Source organism: Crinia signifera, chromosome 6, assembly GCF_055691185.1.
Source record: "Crinia signifera chromosome 6, ASM5569118v1, whole genome shotgun sequence".
Lineage (NCBI taxonomy): Eukaryota > Metazoa > Chordata > Amphibia > Anura > Myobatrachidae > Crinia > Crinia signifera.
In genome coordinates this window covers 255,862,194-255,882,795 of record NC_139222.1, presented here as the reverse complement: position 1 = coordinate 255,882,795, position 20,602 = coordinate 255,862,194, and the positions used below count along the sequence as shown (strand labels likewise).

The 20,602-nt window shown below is 40.7% G+C and overlaps 1 protein-coding gene across 1 annotated transcript in view; it reads left to right on the top strand.

Moving 5' to 3' along the window:
- The window catches only part of LOC146009231 (alpha-1-inhibitor 3-like), a 106,843-nt gene that overhangs the window by 75,276 nt on the left and 10,965 nt on the right, over nucleotides 1–20,602 (top strand). Inside the window, exons 22-31 of the mRNA XM_083149393.1 lie at nucleotides 646–697; nucleotides 1,695–1,778; nucleotides 1,891–2,067; nucleotides 3,307–3,382; nucleotides 5,761–5,917; nucleotides 10,814–10,882; nucleotides 14,031–14,193; nucleotides 14,554–14,735; nucleotides 17,641–17,856; nucleotides 19,877–20,001. Of these exons, the coding sequence (XP_083005519.1) occupies nucleotides 646–697; nucleotides 1,695–1,778; nucleotides 1,891–2,067; nucleotides 3,307–3,382; nucleotides 5,761–5,917; nucleotides 10,814–10,882; nucleotides 14,031–14,193; nucleotides 14,554–14,735; nucleotides 17,641–17,856; nucleotides 19,877–20,001 (1,301 nt within the window). The remainder of the gene's footprint in view (nucleotides 1–645; nucleotides 698–1,694; nucleotides 1,779–1,890; nucleotides 2,068–3,306; nucleotides 3,383–5,760; nucleotides 5,918–10,813; nucleotides 10,883–14,030; nucleotides 14,194–14,553; nucleotides 14,736–17,640; nucleotides 17,857–19,876; nucleotides 20,002–20,602) is intronic.

Sequence of the window (20,602 nt, the reverse complement as noted above, 5' to 3'; positions counted from 1 at the left end):
TACTGCCACCGCCCAACACCCTCCAGGACCTGCTGCCAACAAGCGACACCCTCCAGGTCCTGCTGCCGCCGAACTCTACTTTCCCAGACCGCCTGCGCCAGACCACAACTCTACCCCACCCATCTGTAAGTACTACCCACCACCCCATACCAATACACCACCAACTAATCTCCAAACACAGCTCCATTCCATTTCACGCCAGTACCTGCTGCGTGGCACCCAGCACCCCATAGCAAACACTCTTAGGCCACTACACCTCTTCAAACACACCTCACTCACATACATTTCTACTTCTAATGGGGCGATGCCCCTCACGACGGTGTGAAGAGCGCCCGGAGGGCGCGATGAATCATCTAGTGATATATATATTGGTATAGGGGAGTGAAATACTGGAGAAATGGTCCAGCTCTGCAGCCTGTAAGAATTTTATCCAGTGTGCTTATACAGACTTGTTGATGCACTACTGTGTAATGTCATATATACATGTCAGTAGATGTGGACACAGCTAAATAAATATACAACTTGCGTTTTTAGCACAACTGAGATGTTAAATGTAGGAAAACTGCTTCATGGATGAAATGATTAAACATATTGCATCCTTCTATTACGCCATCATTGACATTGTATCTTTTCTGCTTATTTTAGGCTAGAGGCCATGAAGAGGATAAGACAGAGACCTTCCTTCTCTATCCATCAGGTGAGTGAAGAATATACTGTAGGTCACTTAATTCAGATGGACATAATACTTAAAGCATAGTACAATACATTTTACCGTATCTTCAGTGGTGGCTCCAGAGGAGGGGCTGCAGCATTGAAAATCAAATAGGGGAGTCACACCAACTGCTACCAACTGCCATTCCAAACTGCATTATATCACCACAGTATAATTTAGAAATGTCCAGAGCAGTGTTACTTATTGCTATGAAATCTTGGATTCAACATCCAGTTCTATGTTTTAGTACAGTATATAAATAATTATTTATTAAAGTTAAAACTTTTATTTTATAAATAATTTTTATTGACAGAAAAAAGTGGTTTCACATATTAATTTAACTTATACATTACATTATTTTGCAGATATATAGTTAATACATTCTAAAATTGATCAAAATGTATATATTTGTAACAAATTTTAGTACAATTTTATATACAGTAACAAACTAGCTTATGACTTGAAAATATAGATGTAGATGTACCCAGAACTTATTTAAAAGAGTTGGCCCATAACGAATATGGTTGCAGTAGCGCTTTGGTTTCTGGAGATAGAGTTTTAATATAATTTAACCAGGTGTCAAAGAATTTTTTGGTACGCTTTTGGTTTTTGCAGAGTAACCTCAGACCAGTCCATAAGGAATAAATAAGATAGCCTAGGAAATAATAATGTAACCGATACTGGCTCAGGGGATATCCATTGAGATAATATTGTCTTTTTGGGGGCTGCAGTAAATTTATTAAGTAGTTTCAACTTAAATAATAGTTAAATCTTTTATGGATTAAAAAGACCTTACAGTAGAGCTTTTTTTTGCTTATAAATGCACAAGGGATCTGTCAGTGGGTGTTAAAATCATATTAATTTCAATATTTTAAATCAACATCCCCTCCATTGAACATGTGGAAAATTTCTTCCAGTTAGTATTTTGATAGTTAACGACTCTTCCAAATAAATGTAATGTTTTTGTTTTCTTGATTGGCAGATACCAGTGAGAAGATCCAAGTTTCCCTCCAAGTTCCAGAGAGATTAGTACCAGGCTCTGCCCGTGCCCACATGATTGTATTGGGTGAGGAAACCTGAGAAAAAAACCACAATGAGTTTAGAGAATATTATTCTGATCTGCCAGTACATTTGTATTTTAAACTATTGCATTATAACTATTATAACATGCATTGCAGGTGATATCATGGCCAATATTGTCATTAACTTGGACAACATTGTAAATATGGCTGACGGATGTGGGGAGCAAAACATTGCAAAGTTAACCAGATATGTTTACACAATGCAGTATCTAGAGAGTACCAAAGAACTAACACCGGAACTCAAGGAAAAGGCAGTGGAAGCCATGATTGAAGGTACGTTATGTGAGCTGTGTAGCTTAATTAATACTGGACATGTGCTTTCTGGTTCTTAATAAATCTGAACACAACTGCATTTTGTGGATTCTGAACCAAATCGACTCCTGGTTCGAATGCCCTGAAAGGATCCAAAATAAAGTCCCAGTCCAGAGGTTTTCCAATCGGGTTTTGGATTTCATGTAATTTAGACATATTTTTTAAATACAAATTCTGAACCAAATCACTTCAGGGTGGTTTAGCCAAAAACTAAAAACAAAATAAAAATACACTGAGGATAGTTTTGGCAAAACATAAATAATAATACAAGGGTTGCACACATATCAAAGAATTAAAAAAGGTACTTGTTTCCTAGCACGGCGCCCATCTCGTTGATTGTATGCCTTAAGTTTAAAGTACTTAAGGCATACAATCACTGCAATGGACCCGATTATCTGTCAATCACCAGCTAATTTGCCAGTGAAAGAGAAAATCGCATTGATCGCGTCCATCGCGGCCCATAATAAGGGGGCGCGATATGACCGACGCGATCAACGCGATTTTCCCATAGAGAATAATGTTAAATAATTTTTAAAGTGAAAATCGGGTTGATTGCGTCGGTCGCGGGCCATTATAATGGCCCGCTATGCGATCAACGCGATTTTACATAGGTGACAATGTGAAATGAGCCAATATGGACCATTTCACATTGAATATGGTTAAAAAGTATGTTTAATGCCCCCCCATTGTTAACGCCACACCACTATTGACGCCAACCCGAAGCGTGGCGAGCGCTGCGAGCCTGCGAGGGGCGGCGGTGCGCGTCCTCCGACCTATTCATACCCCTACTATCCACGTTGGCGTGGAGTTGATTTTATAAAGTGTGGCGAGCGCAGCGAGCCACCATGCCCAAAGCGTGGCGAGCGGACGAGTCTACCTGTGAAGTTATGCGCGTATCCTCGCGGGTCTCGCTACGCTCGCCACGCTTCGGGCTCGGTGGCTCGCTGCGCTCGCCACACTTTATAAAATCAACTCCACACCGATGTGGATAGTGGGGGTATGTAAAGGTCGGAGGACGCGTACCGCCGCCCCTCGCGGGCTCGCTGCGCTCGCCACGCTTCGTTTTGGTGTCAATAGTGGTATGGTTGTATATTGGCACTTTGAGTGCTCAGTCAATTATAACTTTTTTTTTTAAATTAAGCAGAAAAAAACAGAAGTTGAACCTACACAGAATTATTATTATGTTTCATTATCTTGCAGGTTACCAGAGACAACTGACTTTTAAAAATGTAAATGGATCGTATGGGGGGTTTCCAGATGACGATCAAAACTTCTGGTATGTGTAAAATATCTGTTGATTGTCATCTAGTTCAGTAGTGAGCAATATTGATACATGTTCTACATATAAAAAAAACTTGCTAGTAAAGTGGACCCTTCTGTATAACATAAGATACAGTGGCGGAAATTGTGTGGTGGGCCCAGGTGAGAAAATATAATTTGGGCCTGCTCCTCTATCCCAACAAGTAATTGCTGGTCTGGGCAGCAATAGGCCCCATAGTCCTCAGGGGCCCTGGTGCAATGCACCTGCTGCAACAATGGTAATTCCACCTCTGAGAGTATCTTATCTTGGGGGATTTATGAAGGGATAAAGAAGACCTCTATAGAAACAAACACCACATGCTAAATTTAATAGGCTGCAAGTTGTAAGTATACTTTGTGCATATAGAACACATGACCTTCCCAACCTGCAACTTATTGCCCTGGGTTAAAGTGTGTGTGTGTGTGTGTGTGTGTGTGTGTGTGTGTGTGTGTGTGTGTGTGTGGGTGGGTGGGGGGGGGGGGGGTAGGGGGTGTGGAACTGAGTTCTACTACCTGTAATGGTGAGGTGCAACTCATTCATCTTCCACCATGGTCCTGCACTATAATTCTAACATAAAAGCATTACAGTTTACAGTGGGGAAGTGCCAAAACCCTACCACTGGCCCTGTCTCTGACTAATGGGGGAGGGTGGAATTAGATGGCAGAAAGAAATGAGTTCCACCATAACTCCAGAACAACTTTAAGCCCTGTTGCAGCCTATTTCATTTAACACCATATATGCATAGAAGATCCGAAAAATAGGTATACAGTGTCTAGGTGAACAGTCTACATGGCCTAAAGGTCGACATGAGAGTTGTTGTTATTTTTAACTTTTTCATTCTTTTACATACCATCCATGTGAACTCTGATTGGGTGAGTGATAGGAAACCATGCAAGGAGATGAGTACACTCATTTGTGGTCCATGAGCCTGATTCTTTCCTCTTACAACTCCCAGCAGTAGGCTGCCCAGCACAGGGCAAGGCTTCCCTACAGGTCCGGCCACGCCATGCGCCAGAAATATTATGCAAGTCCATCGCTAAATAGCAAAGCACCCTCACGAACTACATCCAGAATAGGCTTGCTTTGCCATTCCCAGAATGGTTGGTCGCCCTGTTGCGCAGCTACTTAGACTGTGGTCATGCGTGCACAGAATTAGCCCCTTGCTATTATGCATTGTCTTCATGATACCTAAGGCGAAATGTGCTAATGCTACAATGCGATACAAAACTCACAAAACATAAATAGGCAATGCAATCTATAGAAGCCTAAGGCCTTTTTTCTACATAAATCCCCATGGATCAGTCCCATTGTTTACCCTGCTCTCCTATGTGCCGGCCAACATTGAGTAGGACCTCAGTCATAAATCAGGAAGACCTCACATGGTAAAGGGCAGCTCATATCAGAAGAGCTGTTCTTTGCGTACAGTAAATAATTATAAATCTTCATGAATAAAGCGTTTATAAACATTTCCACTTTTTTCATGTGCATCAAAACTATTATCCACCTTTTCTTTCTGCATAGTAGTTAGACAGTTATTTTAGTGAATTGTTTTGTTTCTGTGCAGGGCAGTGGCGTAGCTACGTTTTGGGCGCCCCCCCGCCGTTAGGGGGGGGGGGCGCCCATACCCACCCCCCGCCGCCGCCGCCCCGTCAAGCACCCCGGCCGCCCCGTCCCCCCGTCGCCTATGCTAACCCCCTCCCCGGCAGTCTTACCTATCGCGCTGCGCTGGTCCCGGCGGCTCCGTTCTTCTGCTGAGGACCACCACAAAATGGCCGCCCCCATACAGCAGACAGTTTCAGAGAACAGTGTGCTATATGGGGGCGGCCATTTTGTGGTGGTCCTCATCAGAAGAACGAAGCCGCCAGGACCAGCGAGATACGTAAGTCTGCGGGGGATTGGGGGGGGTAACTATAGCACCGCAGCCCCCGGCGCCCCCACATGCACAGCGCCCCCCCCCCCCCCCCCCGCGGTGGCGGGGGCTGCGGTGCTGTAGTTACGCCCCTGGTGCAGGGTAAATATTGGCTGCTTTAGGGGTGAAATTTAATAAGATGAGAGATTCAGAAAGTGAGAGATTTGGTAAGATATCTCCAGCCCTATGTAAAAGTCATTTGATGGTGAGCATGTTACGAAGGATTTAGCACCCGTGCACATCTATTCGCACAATGAGCATAATATTGCGCACGGTGGGATTTCACTGGAGCAGCCATGCAGTTAGATCTGAATTACCCCTATAGTACATTGATATTTAAATTTAAAAATCAATGATAAGATAACTCATGATCTGTCACCTGTATAGTTTATCATTGATGGATTTATTTCAGCTTTACTAACCCATATTTTGAATCCTGTTGCAGGATCACAGCATTAGTAGTGAAGGCTTTCAGCAATGCTCAGGACTTCATCCACATAGATGAGGCCATCATTCAGCAAGCTGTGACCTGGTTACAGAAGGAGCAATTACCAAATGGCTGTTTTCATGAATCAGAACATTACTTCAATAACGATCTAGAGGTACAGAATGCTCACATCTATTACATGTCTCACTGGGGCTCAGATTGCATGAGTATATGGGCACAAGCCACAATGTTCTGATGCCGATTTTTTTACTGGAGATTTTAAGAACTTTCACCTATGTACACTGGCTGATTTTCAGAGGTAATATATGATGCCCATTGTAATAAGAAATAAATAACATTACACCATAAAAACACTATGTAAAAGAGGTAGAAAGACTTATAGGCCCCATACATCAGCAATTAATTGTGACAATCCTGAGATCTGGAGATGATTGCCACAATTAATTTTAAATGTGTGGGCTCCCCCTTTTGGCAAACCCAATCAAAAATTAATAGGGATCGCCAATCGATTGCTTAATCAGATTTTTAAACATGTTTAATAATCTGGTATTATCTGCAGCTCTTTATTATATGTGTGGGCATTCCCAATTCGTCTTCTTCATCTATTTACATTATGAACAGCTGAAATGACAATCGATTGGGCAATTTCCAGATATGAAGATGAAATCTTTAGATGGAAAAATCTGCCGATCACTGAAATAAATCGGTAATGTGTGGGCAAAGTCAAATAGATTGTAGAATCCATTTATCTGGCCAAAAAATCCCTGGATCTGGAAATCCATTAATTGTGATTGCTGATGTATGGGGCCCATTACATTATATGGACACAGCAACATTTTGTACAAGTCCCTGTCTCAGTGCTTCTAGACACCTTTTATGAGTAGGTGCTGTATTAACTGTATGCCCCATAATAGTGCCCTAGTCCTTTTTCTGAACCAAAGTAGTGTCATAAATAATGTAATGTTCATAGTTGTGACCCATATTATGTTAAAAACCATAACAATCCCCTAGTTTACCTTACAGTATGTCACACTATAGGGCTGCTAGTACATTGTATGTAACAGCTTCCATACACATAAACACACACATCCACTTTTACATCATAAAATAGTGTACTTGGTTCATATTATACCACATTAAAATGATGCCTGTTTATATTATGCCACACTATGGTGCATGCAGTTCATGTTGTGCTCATATTAAGCCACATTTTGGTGCCTTCATTTCACATTGTTAAAGACTGAACGTAAAATAGCCACAGATAGCAAATCTAATCCCCAAAAAATCTACAGTTATATAAACGGGAAACGGTTCAGGAAGGAAAATATAAACCCACTAAAAAATAATCTGGTTACCCTGGAAAAGAGACAGCAGAATTATTTAATTAATTTTTTGCTTCGGTATTTACAAGGGAAGAATCTTCAGAAGATCTCCCACAGATTAAATGCTCGGCTCTTGATCGCTCCCAACTGTATGTTTGAGTGAGGAAATAGTCAAAACTAGATTACAGAACCTAAATAGTAATAACTCTCCTGGCCCAGATTAAATACGCCCTAGGATACTAAAATATTTGAGTTCTGTCATAGCACTACCGTTAAATCTGATATTGGAGGAATTAACCAACTCTTGGATGGTACCAAGGGACTGGCGCATAGCTAACGTATAACCAATATGGAAGAAAGGTAGCAAAACTAACCCTGAAAATTATAGACCGGTCAGCCTTACATACATTGTGGTGGGAAAATATTAGGTACTTGTGTATTATCATGGCGCCCATCGCATCGCATCGCATACCACTAATTAAGGTATGCGATGGCATGCGATGGGACCCGATTTCAGACTTTCCCCAGGCTGAGTATACAATTTTAACATTGCGTCCCATCGCATGCCATTATAATAGCATGCGATACGATGCGACGCGATCAAGCCCGATTTGGGCTTATCTCCATTAATATTATTTTGTTAAATGCCCCCCCAGACCCGATTTTTAATTATATCCCCACCCTGATGGGTAATGAGTATGTTAAATGCCCCCCATTGTTAACGCCACCCCACTATCAACGCCAACCCAAAGCGTGGCGAGCGCAGCGAGCCCAGGAGGGGCGGCGGTACGCGTCCTCCGACCTTTTCATACCCCCACTATCCACGTCTCCGCCAGGAGACGTGGATTACTTTACATGTATTCCGCGTCCCCTCGCGGGGCTTGCTACGCTCGCCACGCTTCAGGCTCGTATTCCACGTCCGCTCGCCACACTTCGGGCTCGGTGGCTCGCTGCGCTCGCCACACTATATAAAATCAACTCCACGCCGATGTGGATAGTGGGGGTTGAAAAGGTCGGAGGACGCGTACCGCCGCCCCTCACAGGCTCGCTGCACTCGCCACGCTTCGGATTGGCGTTGATAGTGGGGTGGCGTTAACAATGGGGGAGCATTTAACATAGTCATTACCCATTAGGGTGGGGGTACAATCAAAACTCGGGTATGGGGGGCATTTAACATAGGAATTAGGCATCTGGGTGCTTGTACAACTGAAAATCGGGTCCAATCGCGTCGCATGCGATATGATCGCATGCAATGGGATGCAACACAATTTTTTGGTTGTACAATGCCCTGCGATGGAAATCAGGGGCGCCGTGATAATACACAAGTACCAAATATTAAAAGGAATAATAAAAGATAGCATCCAAAATGTTTTAGAACAGGAGAAAGTGATAAGTAAAGCTCAGCATGGGTTCGTCAAAAATAGTCTTACTAATTTAATTAGCTTCTATGAGGAAGTCAGTAGGGGGCTGGACTTAGGGAAATCTGTTGATGTAATACTGCTTGATTTAGCTAAAACTTTTGACACAGTGCTTTATAAAAGGTTATTAATGAAACTTGGTCATTTAGAGTTAGGAGATAAAATTTGTAATTGATTTAAAAACTGGTTGCATAATTAGGGACAGAGAGTGGTGGTAAATGGCATACTTTCTAGCTGGGGTAAGGTTCAAAGTGGAGTCCTGCAAGGTTCAATATTGGTACCCACCTTATTTAATATATTCATTAATGATATTGTAAGTGACATAGTGAGTAAAATTGCAATATTTGAGGATGACACAAAATTGAGTAAGGAAATTAGCTCAGGAGAGGATGTGGAAACACTACAGAGTGACCTAAATAAACTGGAATGGTGGGCGGAAATGTGGAAAATGCAGTTTAATGTTGAAAAATGTAAAGTAATACTGTACATTATAGTAACAAAAATGAACAAGCTACTTATAGGCTAAATGGAGTTATTATAGAGAATGCTGCTGTAGAGAAGGACTTGGGGGTCATTATAGATGAACAATTGGGTAATAGTGCACACTGCAAGTGCAGCAGCAAAAGCAAACCGGACACTGGCATGCATTAAAAGGGGCATGGATTCAAAGGATGCCAATGTAATAATGCCTCTTTTCAAGGCATTGGTGAGACCACACTTGGAATATTTTGTTCAGTTTTGGGCACCGCACCTGAAAGGGACATAAATGAATTGGAACAGGTACAGAGAAGGGCGACTAAGCTAGTAACAGGTGTCAAATCACTATAATACAAAGATAGGTTAACCAGGCTGAATATGTTTTCACTGGAAAAACGGATTTTGAGAGGTGATATGATTAGTATGTTCAAATACAGGATTGGGAATCCTATGGAACAAGCTTATACTTAGGATTCTTCACCATTAGAGCAGTAAAATTCTGGAACTCATTGCCGGAGGGGGTGGTTACAGCAACTACTGCTAATGAATTTAAATCAAAACTGGATATATTTTTGGCCGCTAAGGGAAGCCCATAAATATGACTTACTCAAGTCAGTAGTTACATGTAAGTTAGGTTGAACTCGATGGACTAATGACTTTTTTCAGCCTTAATTAATATGTTAATATGTTACTATGTATATTGTGTCATATTACAATACCCCAGTTTTTATTATATCACAAAAAGAGCTGGTTAGATAATGCAATATTATAGTGCCCTCCAGTTCAGATTATGAAACATTCAGTAGTGGCCTCCAGTTCAAATTATATCACAATACAATGAATAGGTCACATTGGGGCATTGGGGACAATTCTCTCTCTTTAGCACCCTTGCATTTATCTCTTGTTAAGGCTTAATACATTTGCCCCTCTATTCCATATTACAGTTGCCTCCAGTTGATATGATGACATATTTTTATTACTATTAATGACCCATGGACATTATAAAATCCACTACACAAACAATCAATGAATATTGACTCTCACCCCATTCAGACTGGTACTTAGCAGGCAAATCCTGTACATTTGCATAAATCTGTTTTGCCTATAAAAGTACCAATAGCAGTTTATGGGCAAACATTTGTAGGGCAAGTCTTGTAAACAACAGTACAAATGTATTCAAAATACTACTGAACAGTAAATCTAGTATAAGGAACAATGGGTGGGCTTGAGCGCTGCCCCTGTGTGTGTCTGTCTATTGCAATAAAGGTGAATGTCACAGTTTTGTGAGTAAAATCTGTTTATTTATAAATGAAAATCACAGTATAAGCTATATGGTAACTCTGTTTGGGGTGTGGGGGCAAAGTCTTGGTGCAAAATGAGACAACTGAGAGCCCCTCAGGGGATCGGGGAATCAACGGACCCCTTTCTACCATAAACCAATTGGCTTATGTCTCTCAGGGTCTTTTAGTAATGTTTATGCAGCTGTGCTGCTGGTGAGCATCGGTACTGAAATGCTTAAGTCTCTGGGTGGTACCTGTGAGGATAGTCAATGATGGGTGTAAGCAGTGTGCGGCGTCCCGCTGCACTGCTTCTTACCGTGGTCTGTGCCTCTACCTCTTGGAACGGGTCCTTTATCGCTCCAGGTCAGTCCTGACCTTAATGCGATCGATGGATGACTCAGGCCCCGGAGGCTGTGTTTGTGTACGCTGTCCCCTTCCGTTAGTGGGTGTTAAATCTAGTATATTTTATTTCTGAGACTTCGGAACCTTATAGAAAGTTACTCTGATAAATGTCATTATTTGAAATTTTATCTTTTTTTCCATTTCCCAATAGGCAGAAAATATAGCGGCAAATACTGCGTACGTCGTTATCTCCCTGCTGGAGCATCACGTGGTCTGCAATGTGAGTGATCTTGTTTCACACTGTACTTTTATTTGGATGCAGCTTCTTGTTGCATTGGACAAACTAAGGACAACATAAAATGAAAAATATAACAACCAAATGATGGACATTACACTAATTTCCTATGACATTTTGTGAAATGTAAAATATGTGTATTTTTCCCCTAGATATAGCAAAAACATTTCCTTGCTTATGCCGTAATTGTGGTTATATAAAAGGTTGCCATGTGTAAATATTGTAAATATTTAAGAAATTAAATGTTAACGATGCATTTGCAATACCATATCGTTCGGTAACCTCATCAGGACCTGCTGAACATGCGGGTCATTTGGCTATATAGTCAAATTGACCTGCACGTTCCACCGATAGCAGTTGATATTAGCGGTGCATGGGAGCTATAATCTTTAATAATATTGAGTGCACACACAAGAGGATATAGTAAAAGGGCTTTCTGAGTGATATATTTTACTATATCCTAGGGTGTATGGGGCTTTAGTGATAGAAACCACTGCACTAATACTGTAAATAACGTTTCCTAGGAAGAAGGGAGTTTAACTATTGGCCAAATGGCCTCTAGCAAAAGGGCGCCTACAGGGATGGTTTGACAAGCTGCTCCTACTGGGGGTGTCAGTCCCCGGGTACAGTTTACAAATGGAAAAAAGGTGGGTGGAGCGCTATGAGCAATAAGTGGTTAACGATATTTTTAGAACATAAAAAATTTATTCTTTAAAAAATGTTGTTAAATTGTGCTATGCACTTGGTTGGTATATAATAATAATAGTAGAAACAACGTTTTGCACAGTAGGTAAATAATTACAAAAATACATTAAAAAGAAAAAATGTACATTGATAAGGAAATAAAAAGTTGTAAAACAAAGGGTCTGATACTTATGGTCAGAAGTCCCGTTTACCCCAGGATGGGGAGACGAAAAATGAAGTTGGAGTGATCCTGGAATTATGCCTCAAACTGTAGGATTTTATGGGAGTCCATGAGACCTTGCCGGATTGTTGTTTTCACGCTGGAGGATGTTGTTATAACCCCTGGTGGAGTGTGGGGAGTCCTCAACAATGATGCGGAATTAGTAATCCTGATTGTGCAGGTAGTGGTTCCCAAATTGGTAGTGTAGCAAATGAGGCCCAGGTATTGCAAGATTGTAGTATTCAGTCTCCAAATAACTGTATTGCAAGTGGGTAATGGGGAGGAATCAGACCATAGATGCCCAATAAAATCAGCAGGTGCTCCCTGACATGTTTCGCCGTCCAACTGACAGCTTTTTCAAAGGTGTAGCACCATGTGCAAAGTCCAGGTTTTTATACCAAACTACAGGAAGTTCACTTAAGCAATCAAGCTTAATCATTAACCAATTACATACAATATCACATTTAATATAATCATCCATTTAATTATATGTTTAAAAATCAAATAGGAGGCAGACCTATTAACAAACTAATGTGTAAATACCTGTCTTAAGGCTTAAGGGAGACAGAGAGGTATAGACGAAAGGATGCTGCTGTTACACCCTCATTTCCGGGGTCCGGAGCGTTTGATTAGTATCAACTTCCGGGCTGTGGCACGCAGATGACCCGCATCATGCGCATCACTTCTGGCTTCATTGGTCTGAGTCGCGCTGGAAGTCTCAGAGCGTGTGGAACGCAATGAGCTTCCTGTTTGCGCGTCAAACGTTGCTTGGTCGCGCTGGAAGTCTCAGAGCGTGTGGAACGCAATGAGCTTCCTGTTTGCGCGTCAAACGTTGCTTAGTAACAACGTTCTGTTATGCAACTAGCGACTAATAGAAAAATTGTAGCTATGTATAAAGTAAAATGCAGCTGTTTAGCTAGTTAAGTCGTTTTTTATTTTTTATTTATTATCTTTTATCTTTTGTATCAAGAATGAGAGCGCATCCAGCAGATATATTCGTATATTAGACAGTATCATGTATAATAATTATCAGTATAAATATGCATCTATTATGCCAGGTTCTTAATTGTTAACACACAGAATGCATCCCGCATATGTATGAATGAGTATATTCAACAGTCACACACATGCTGGTGATGCACGTGGCATGCATCTTGGATGTTAGTGCACATAAACAGAAAAGGATCATAAAGGAGAAAATACATAAAGAATATATAAAATATATATATATGTGGTTATTGTAGTTGTTATCTTGTTTCTTAGAGAAATTATACAATTTGTTTTAGTAAGGATTAGTATGTAGCCATAGTAGTATTAATGAGATTTGGTCAGAGGCAATCCAGTTCATTTCAATGCAAAAAAATGTTATTTGAGTTACCTAAATAAAAGAAGAGAGAGAGAGAGAGAGAGAGAGAGAGGAGGAATGGGGTGGTACTTAAGCTTGATTGCTTAAGTGAACTTCCTGTAGTTTGGTATAAAAACCTGGACTTTGCACATGGTGCTACACCTTTGAAAAAGCTGTCAGTTGGACGGCGAAACATGTCAGGGAGCACCTGCTGATTTTATTGGGCATCTATGGTCTGATTCCTCCCCATTACCCACTTGCAATACAGTTATTTGGAGACTGAATACTACAATCTTGCAATACCTGGGCCTCATTTGCTACACTACCAATTTGGGAACCACTACCTGCACAATCAGGATTACTAATTCCGCATCATTGTTGAGGACTCCCCACACTCCACCAGGGGTTATAACAACATCCTCCAGAAAACAACAATCCGGCAAGGTCTCATGGACTCCCATAAAATCCTACAGTTTGAGGCATAATTCCAGGATCACTCCAACTTCATTTTTCGTCTCCCCATCCTGGGGTAAACGGGACTTCTGACCATAAGTATCAGACCCTTTGTTTTACAACTTTTTATTTCCTTATCAATGTACATTTTTTCTTTTTAATGTATTTTTGTAATTATTTACCTACTGTGCAAAACGTTGTTTCTACTATTATTATTATATACCAACCAAGTGCATAGCACAATTTAACAACATTTTTTAAAGAATAAATTTTTTATGTTCTAAAAATATCGTTAACCACTTATTGCTCATAGCGCTCCACCCACCTTTTTTCCAAATAACGTTTCCGCTGTCTGTATCTGGGGAGAACCTTTTAACCACCTCTTTCCTCCTTTGTGCACTTTATCCCTAATGACAATGTTCTCTGTTTAGGGAAGTGTTGTGGAGAAAGCAGTGAAGTGTTTGAAGAGTGAGGGGCACAGCATTACATCTCCCTATACCCAGGCTCTCCTGGCCTATGCCTTCGCTCTGGCAGGAGAGACTGAACTAAAACAGGAAACACTGAAGCATTTGGACAAGACAGCCATAAAGACGGGTATGCAGAGTATTTAAGATGTACAGGTCAAGAAAGTATTTTTGATTGGCTCTGGTTCAGTTTGGACAAAGGCATGGTCAAAAGAGGCCGCTGCAGTTTGATAGCCTCCTGCGGCAATTGGCTCCTGTCCCAGATAATGACAGCATTATCTCTGGGGGCAGTATGCTGGACATGCCCACAAATTAATAAAAATGGGGGGTCTCTAAGAAGCCACACCCCTTTCAACTATGCCACTCCCTGTGAAACTTCCTTTCCTTTTTAATTTCAAAAAATAATTTTCCATTATTATCCATTAGTGTGTAGTAAAATGAGCATTGATTTCTCCCATTATTCTTATTTTCATTGCTAATCTCCATATAGAGGGATATAAGCATTGGGAAACAAACTCATACAGACATGGAGACACTGAGACATCTGCCTATGTGGTTCTGGCTCTGCTTTCTGAGAAGACACCTGCTGAGAAAGATGTTGCAGAGAGCGCAGACATCGTCCGTTGGATTATAACACAGCAAAGACCATGGGCAGGATTCCAATCATCACAGGTTACACATCTTAGTTATTACAAATGCTAAAATCTATCTTACGCTGGTGGTGGCAAACATATATCAGTCTCCAGGTTTAAAATGAACTTATTGTGCTTCCTCCATCACTTTTGTTAAATAGTAAAAATTGAGAGTATTGAGCATGCGCTACTCTCTACAAACAAGAAACTTAATAACTAATGGTGTTGGTAGATATTTTTAAAACCCTTTCACACTCTTTTCACATTATATTGGTAGTACTGGAATGCATTAAATGGCTTTTGCAGCAGTTTTTATGTAAAATTGCTCCAAACCCTTTAATTCCCATTTTTTTAAAGTAACCAGATCACATTTCCCATACTTATAATGGGAAATGCGATCTGGATCTATGTATGAATTTTTTTTTTTAAATTCTGCACTGAGCCCTGTGATAATAACTCAAGCTTTAGCTGGCATATTCATAGGTCTCACTGTGATTTGCCTGTCCCTGTACATCTTTCTCTGCACTAAAGGAGAAAATGTGTGCAGGAACTTTACTAATGTGATCAGATGTGATCAGATATGTGTGTCCGATGGACAGCAGCCTACTTTACAGCAATGGAGGTCACAGCAGTAGGGTGCCCCAATGACCGGCAACCCTACAGGAGCTCTGGTATCTATGTCGAAATAGGTCAACATGGACACTGTCTAAGTGTTCGGGGTCCCCTCGCATGACTCGCTACGCTCGCCATGCTTTGCACTGGGCAAACTATTATATTCTACCACCACGCCATAGTGGATAATAGGGTATGAAATATCGCCTGACGGTACATGTCAGTTCAAAATTTTGTAATAATCTCATGTTGACCTTTTGACCCTGTCCACTTTTGACTGTTGACCATTTGACCCTGTGTAGCTTTTGGCTGTTGACCTAGAGTCAATATATCATGAGTCCAGATACCGTGTACAGTAACTTTCACTTTAAAGTAAATGGTCCCATACATCAGACAATCTATTCCCAGGAACGCTGACCTAACCCAATTCAGTGATCACAAAAGCCTACCAGTGGCCATCGATCAATGATCCATTGGGGACCCAAGGACTTTCTACATTTAAATTCTGAGATTTGACAATCACAATCATTTTAAATTATGATGGTCAAATCAGGGAAATCCAACTTGTTGAAAATACCCCAAACTTAGGAATTAGGGGATTGGTGAATCAGTAAGTTGTAGATGTATGATGTGCTTAACATTTCATAATAAAATATTATTAAAAAAAGAAAAAGAACAATTCATTTCAAAACTGCCTCATATGCTTATTTATGGTGCCTAGAGTATATTATGTATTTTATTTGTTACGTAAAAATTGGAAAAAAGTACAGTAGTATTAAAATATCGGTACTCTTTACCTAGAAGGGCGCCCGTCCCATTGAAACCAATGTTAAACATGGAAATCGTGTCGGTCGCGTCGCGGCCGGCCATAAATGTACCCGCGATGCCCGCGACGCGATGCTCCCGATTTCCCATAGGAATCAATGTTAAAAGGCGCGATGGACCCGATTTTACTGTTAAATGGCTCAATCCACCCGATTTGGCCATAGGAATCAATGTTAAATGGGCCACAGAGCCCATTAACCCTGAAATGTCCCCCCCAATTTTTAACGCCACCCCACGATCCACGCCAACCCGAAGCGTGGCGAGCGCAGCGAGCCCGCGAGGGGCGGCGGTACGCGTCCTCCGACCTTTTCATGCCCTACTATCCACTAGGGCGTGGTGTAAGAATATAATAGTGTGGCGAGCGCAGCGAGCCACCGAGCCCGAAGCGTGGCGAGGGGACGCGGATACCTTCACAGTTATGCGCGTCCCCTCGCGGGCTTCACAGGTGTCCGTGGCGAGGCGGACACCTGTGAAGCCCGCGAGGGGACGCGTCTACCTGTGAAGGTATCCGCGTCCCCTCGCGGGGCTCGCTGCACTCGCCACGCTTCGGGCTCGGTGGCTCGCTGCGCTCGCCACACTATTATATTCTCACACCACGCCCTAGTGGATAGTAGGGCATGAAAAGGTCGGAGGACGCGTACCGCCGCCCCTCGCGGGCTCGCTGCGCTCGCCACGCTTCGGGTTGGCGTGGATCGTGGGGTGGCGTTAAAAATTGGGGGGGACATTTAAGGGTTAATTTGGCCTATTTGGCCCCAAATCGGGTCCATTGAGGCATTTAACAGTAAAATCGCGGTCAATCTGCCGTTTTAACATTGTTCCCTATGGGAAAATCGCGGTCATCGCGGGCATCGCGGCCATCCCGATTTACCCGCGATGACCGCGACGACCGTGATTTTTACCCCCGATGACCGCGATTTCAATCGCTGGCGCCCTTCTAGGTAAAGAGTACCAAAATATCTATGTAAAATATCTTTATATCTACATAAAAAGCTTTAATATTGTAGGTTACTCAAAATTGTAAAATGAACCAAGATTATTAGAGCATTACAAATTTAGGTCCTGATTCTGGTTCACTTGCAAAGACGAATTCTCTCTCTAATGGACAAAACCATATGCACTGCAAGGGGGCAGATGTAACATCTGCAGAGAGAGAGATAGATTTGTTATTATGTTTCTGTGCAGAGTAAATACTGGCTGCTTTATACAGTAACACACAAATATAGATATCAGTTTGAAGTAAAAACCCCACCCAAATCTAACTCTCTCTGCTCATGTTACATCAGTCCCTCCTGTAGGGCACATGGATTTGTCCATTAGCGAGAGAATTTGCTTTTGCAAATGAACCAGAATCAGGACCTTAGAGCATTTATTAACAATGTTCTAAGAGTAAAAATCTCCTATTATGGGAAAAATAATTATCAAATATTAAATAAAAAAAACTTCATTAATTTAATTTCAATGTCTATGCTTTTTATTTTAAAATAAAAATTATGGATTTTGTTTTGTAGGATGCTACAGTGTCTGTTCAGGCTCTGGCTAAATATGCCCTAACCACACAGCACAAGAAAGGAGATGCAACAGTGACAATTGAGTCAAAGTCAGGGTTCCACAAAGAAATTCATGTGGACAAAGATCATAGTGGTCTTCTGCAGACAGTAGACCTGCCGGAATTCCCTGGGGAATATACAGTAACTGCCACTGGAAAAGGCTGTGTCTATTTACAAGTAAGTAGAAGATTGTCTAGTCAGAGCAATAAAAACTGTATTGGTCATAGCTATCTATAAAGGCACACATCGGGCGCTGGTAAGGATGCGACAAAGAAAATACTTCAGAATGGTGTAGTGTATACTTGCCAGAGGGATCACAACAGGCAGAACCCTCACAGTGTTTCTGTGGCAGTATGACATGAATCCAGATTAGGTTCCTGTGGAGGATGCACATTGAGTGGTGGAAGCACCAGAGTGCCACCACCATAAAGGTGCTTTACTCACTGTATTCTAAGGCACCACAAGCTGAAAATGAATCCTTGTATTTATCACTAATATTAATTCTATGATATCTAATACCTACATTTTGCATTTGGTTTGTAAGACAAATTTAATGAGATTTCTATAGAACAGGTAAGAGCAAGTCTGTGACATGCACTAAGATATATAATATTATGAAGTTCTTAAGTTATTTTTTTATTTACTCATAAAACAGGTCAACCCTATATGCTTGATATTTATAATTTATAATACTGTTGTATATATTTATATGAAAAACTGCAATATTGTTATATTAACATTAATTTGAGTGCCAACATCTCTGTGAGATGTTTAAAATACCAGCAAAAATGCCAGCGTCGCTCACATTTGTTATGTTATGTCAATTCAAATAAAAATACTTGTGTAAAAAAATACTATATTTCCTTTATAAGTTAAATATTACAGGATATTATGATGAATACAAATGTTTGCTTGATCATTTTCACACCTATTTGGACAAATTCAGTCGGCACTCAAAAATTGCCAAGGAAACATTTTTATTCATTATAATGACCTGTAATGGTTACCCTGCATAGGACACAATCTTTTTTTACTGAACATTTTTTATTTTAATTTCTATAACGAATGTGAGCGACACTGGCATTTTTAGCGCATATTTTGCGCATCTCTCAAATAGATATTGGCACTCAAAAGGTTAATACATTAATAGACTGTTGCTGTTATGGTTTTTTTTTTTACAGGTTTAAAAATGTTTTATAGTTCAAGGAGTTTGGTTATACTTTTCTTTGAACCAAATTAATTTAGATGAGGTTGTATTGGATATTGATTACATTAACTGTAAGGGGACCACAACCATTTTGGATAAGGGATTTTTACGGTTTTTGGATTATTATTTTTTTAAACATACTTACCTGGTCCCACCGATAGTCCCATGATGTCCTCGGCATCCCCATGCATCCACGGCGGCCTTCAGGATCTTCTTCAGCAGTCCCAGGGGTGCATTGCATTAGTTTCAAGTGCGCCAATGTCATCACCAGCGCACCCGCGCAATGCACTCCTTGGACCATTGAAGATACTGAAGAAGATCCTGAAGGCCGCCATAGACATTGGGGGACTTGGTAAGTATGAAAAAAGGGCAGGGGGGGGAATCTGAAATATTCTAAAAAAAAACATGGTTTTTGTAATATTTCAGATAAGAGATCTCCGGATACGGGAGACTCTACCTGTCGTATAATATATTTAAGTTCCCTGTAAAAAAAAAAAAATAGTAATTTTGTACCCTACTCTGTTAAAGACGGTTCTGCATCTAACTGACTAGGGAATCCATTTCTGTGGCTAACTCTTTTTTTTAATATTTTTTCTTTTTCAGTCTTTCACAATTGTAGCATAATAATTGATATACATATCTAGTTCTTTACATTGTAAAACATACTGAGTATATAATTGCCTTAATTATTATTATTTTTAAATAACTTGTTTTATCCTTAATACAGAATAATTATATAATTTCATTTTTAAATATATTATTGTTTTGACAACTTTCAGAATATTGTGTGTATTATGAATTATCATTTATATAATGTTTTATTTACTTTAATATATGTTATTAGTTATTTTGTGTTTTTTGAGTTACAAAAAAATAGCTAAATTGGTTGTAAAAATGTTTTATTTTCACAAAAAACTAAAAAAAAAAATATGATTTGTCCATAACTGGATGTGAAATGGTGTTGTTGATACAATATTTATTTGCCTGCAGTCACATCTGCATTATCACAGTATTCCTGACCATTCCGATGACCACTTTTCCGTCAATGTCACCACCCAACCAGCTGTCTGCACCCATGAAGGAGAAAAACAGTTTGAACTCCATGTGGATGTCAGGTAAGAATAACACTGTAAATCCTAACCCATTGACACATCTGCTTTTACTTCATTATACTGTATAGGACAGTCACTGTAGAAATAAAAATTACAAAGACAATTTCTTGAATTTAGAACAGGATACTATGTGATCGAATGTGAGCTACTGTCTTCAGACCACAGTGTCCAGAAATAAAATGTTCTTATTTCCTGGCCGCATATAGGATATTATTCTGGTTGATGCTCTCAGATGCCAATTTGCATCCTTGTGAGTCAACCATATACCTCCTTGCAAATGGTGGTATGACGGCCCACCATTCACAAGGCAAATTCCTTCACACAGCATGCAAATGAATGTTTCACATAAACATCCATTCGCATGCCACTGGGACCCTCCTACATCTTTCAATGGTCGCCGACCATCGAAAGATGTGGAAGGTGCACGCATATGTAAAGTTGCTCTGAGCAACCGTATATATGTGTGGAAGCTCTGGGAATGTGGGCAGGCAGCTGACATCCAGTGATGTCAGCTGTCCACCCCCAGCATGTCCATCATGGCCCTATTAGCAACAGAATGCCCAGCGTTCTCATGGGAACGTCCATGAAACACTGGGCATTCCCA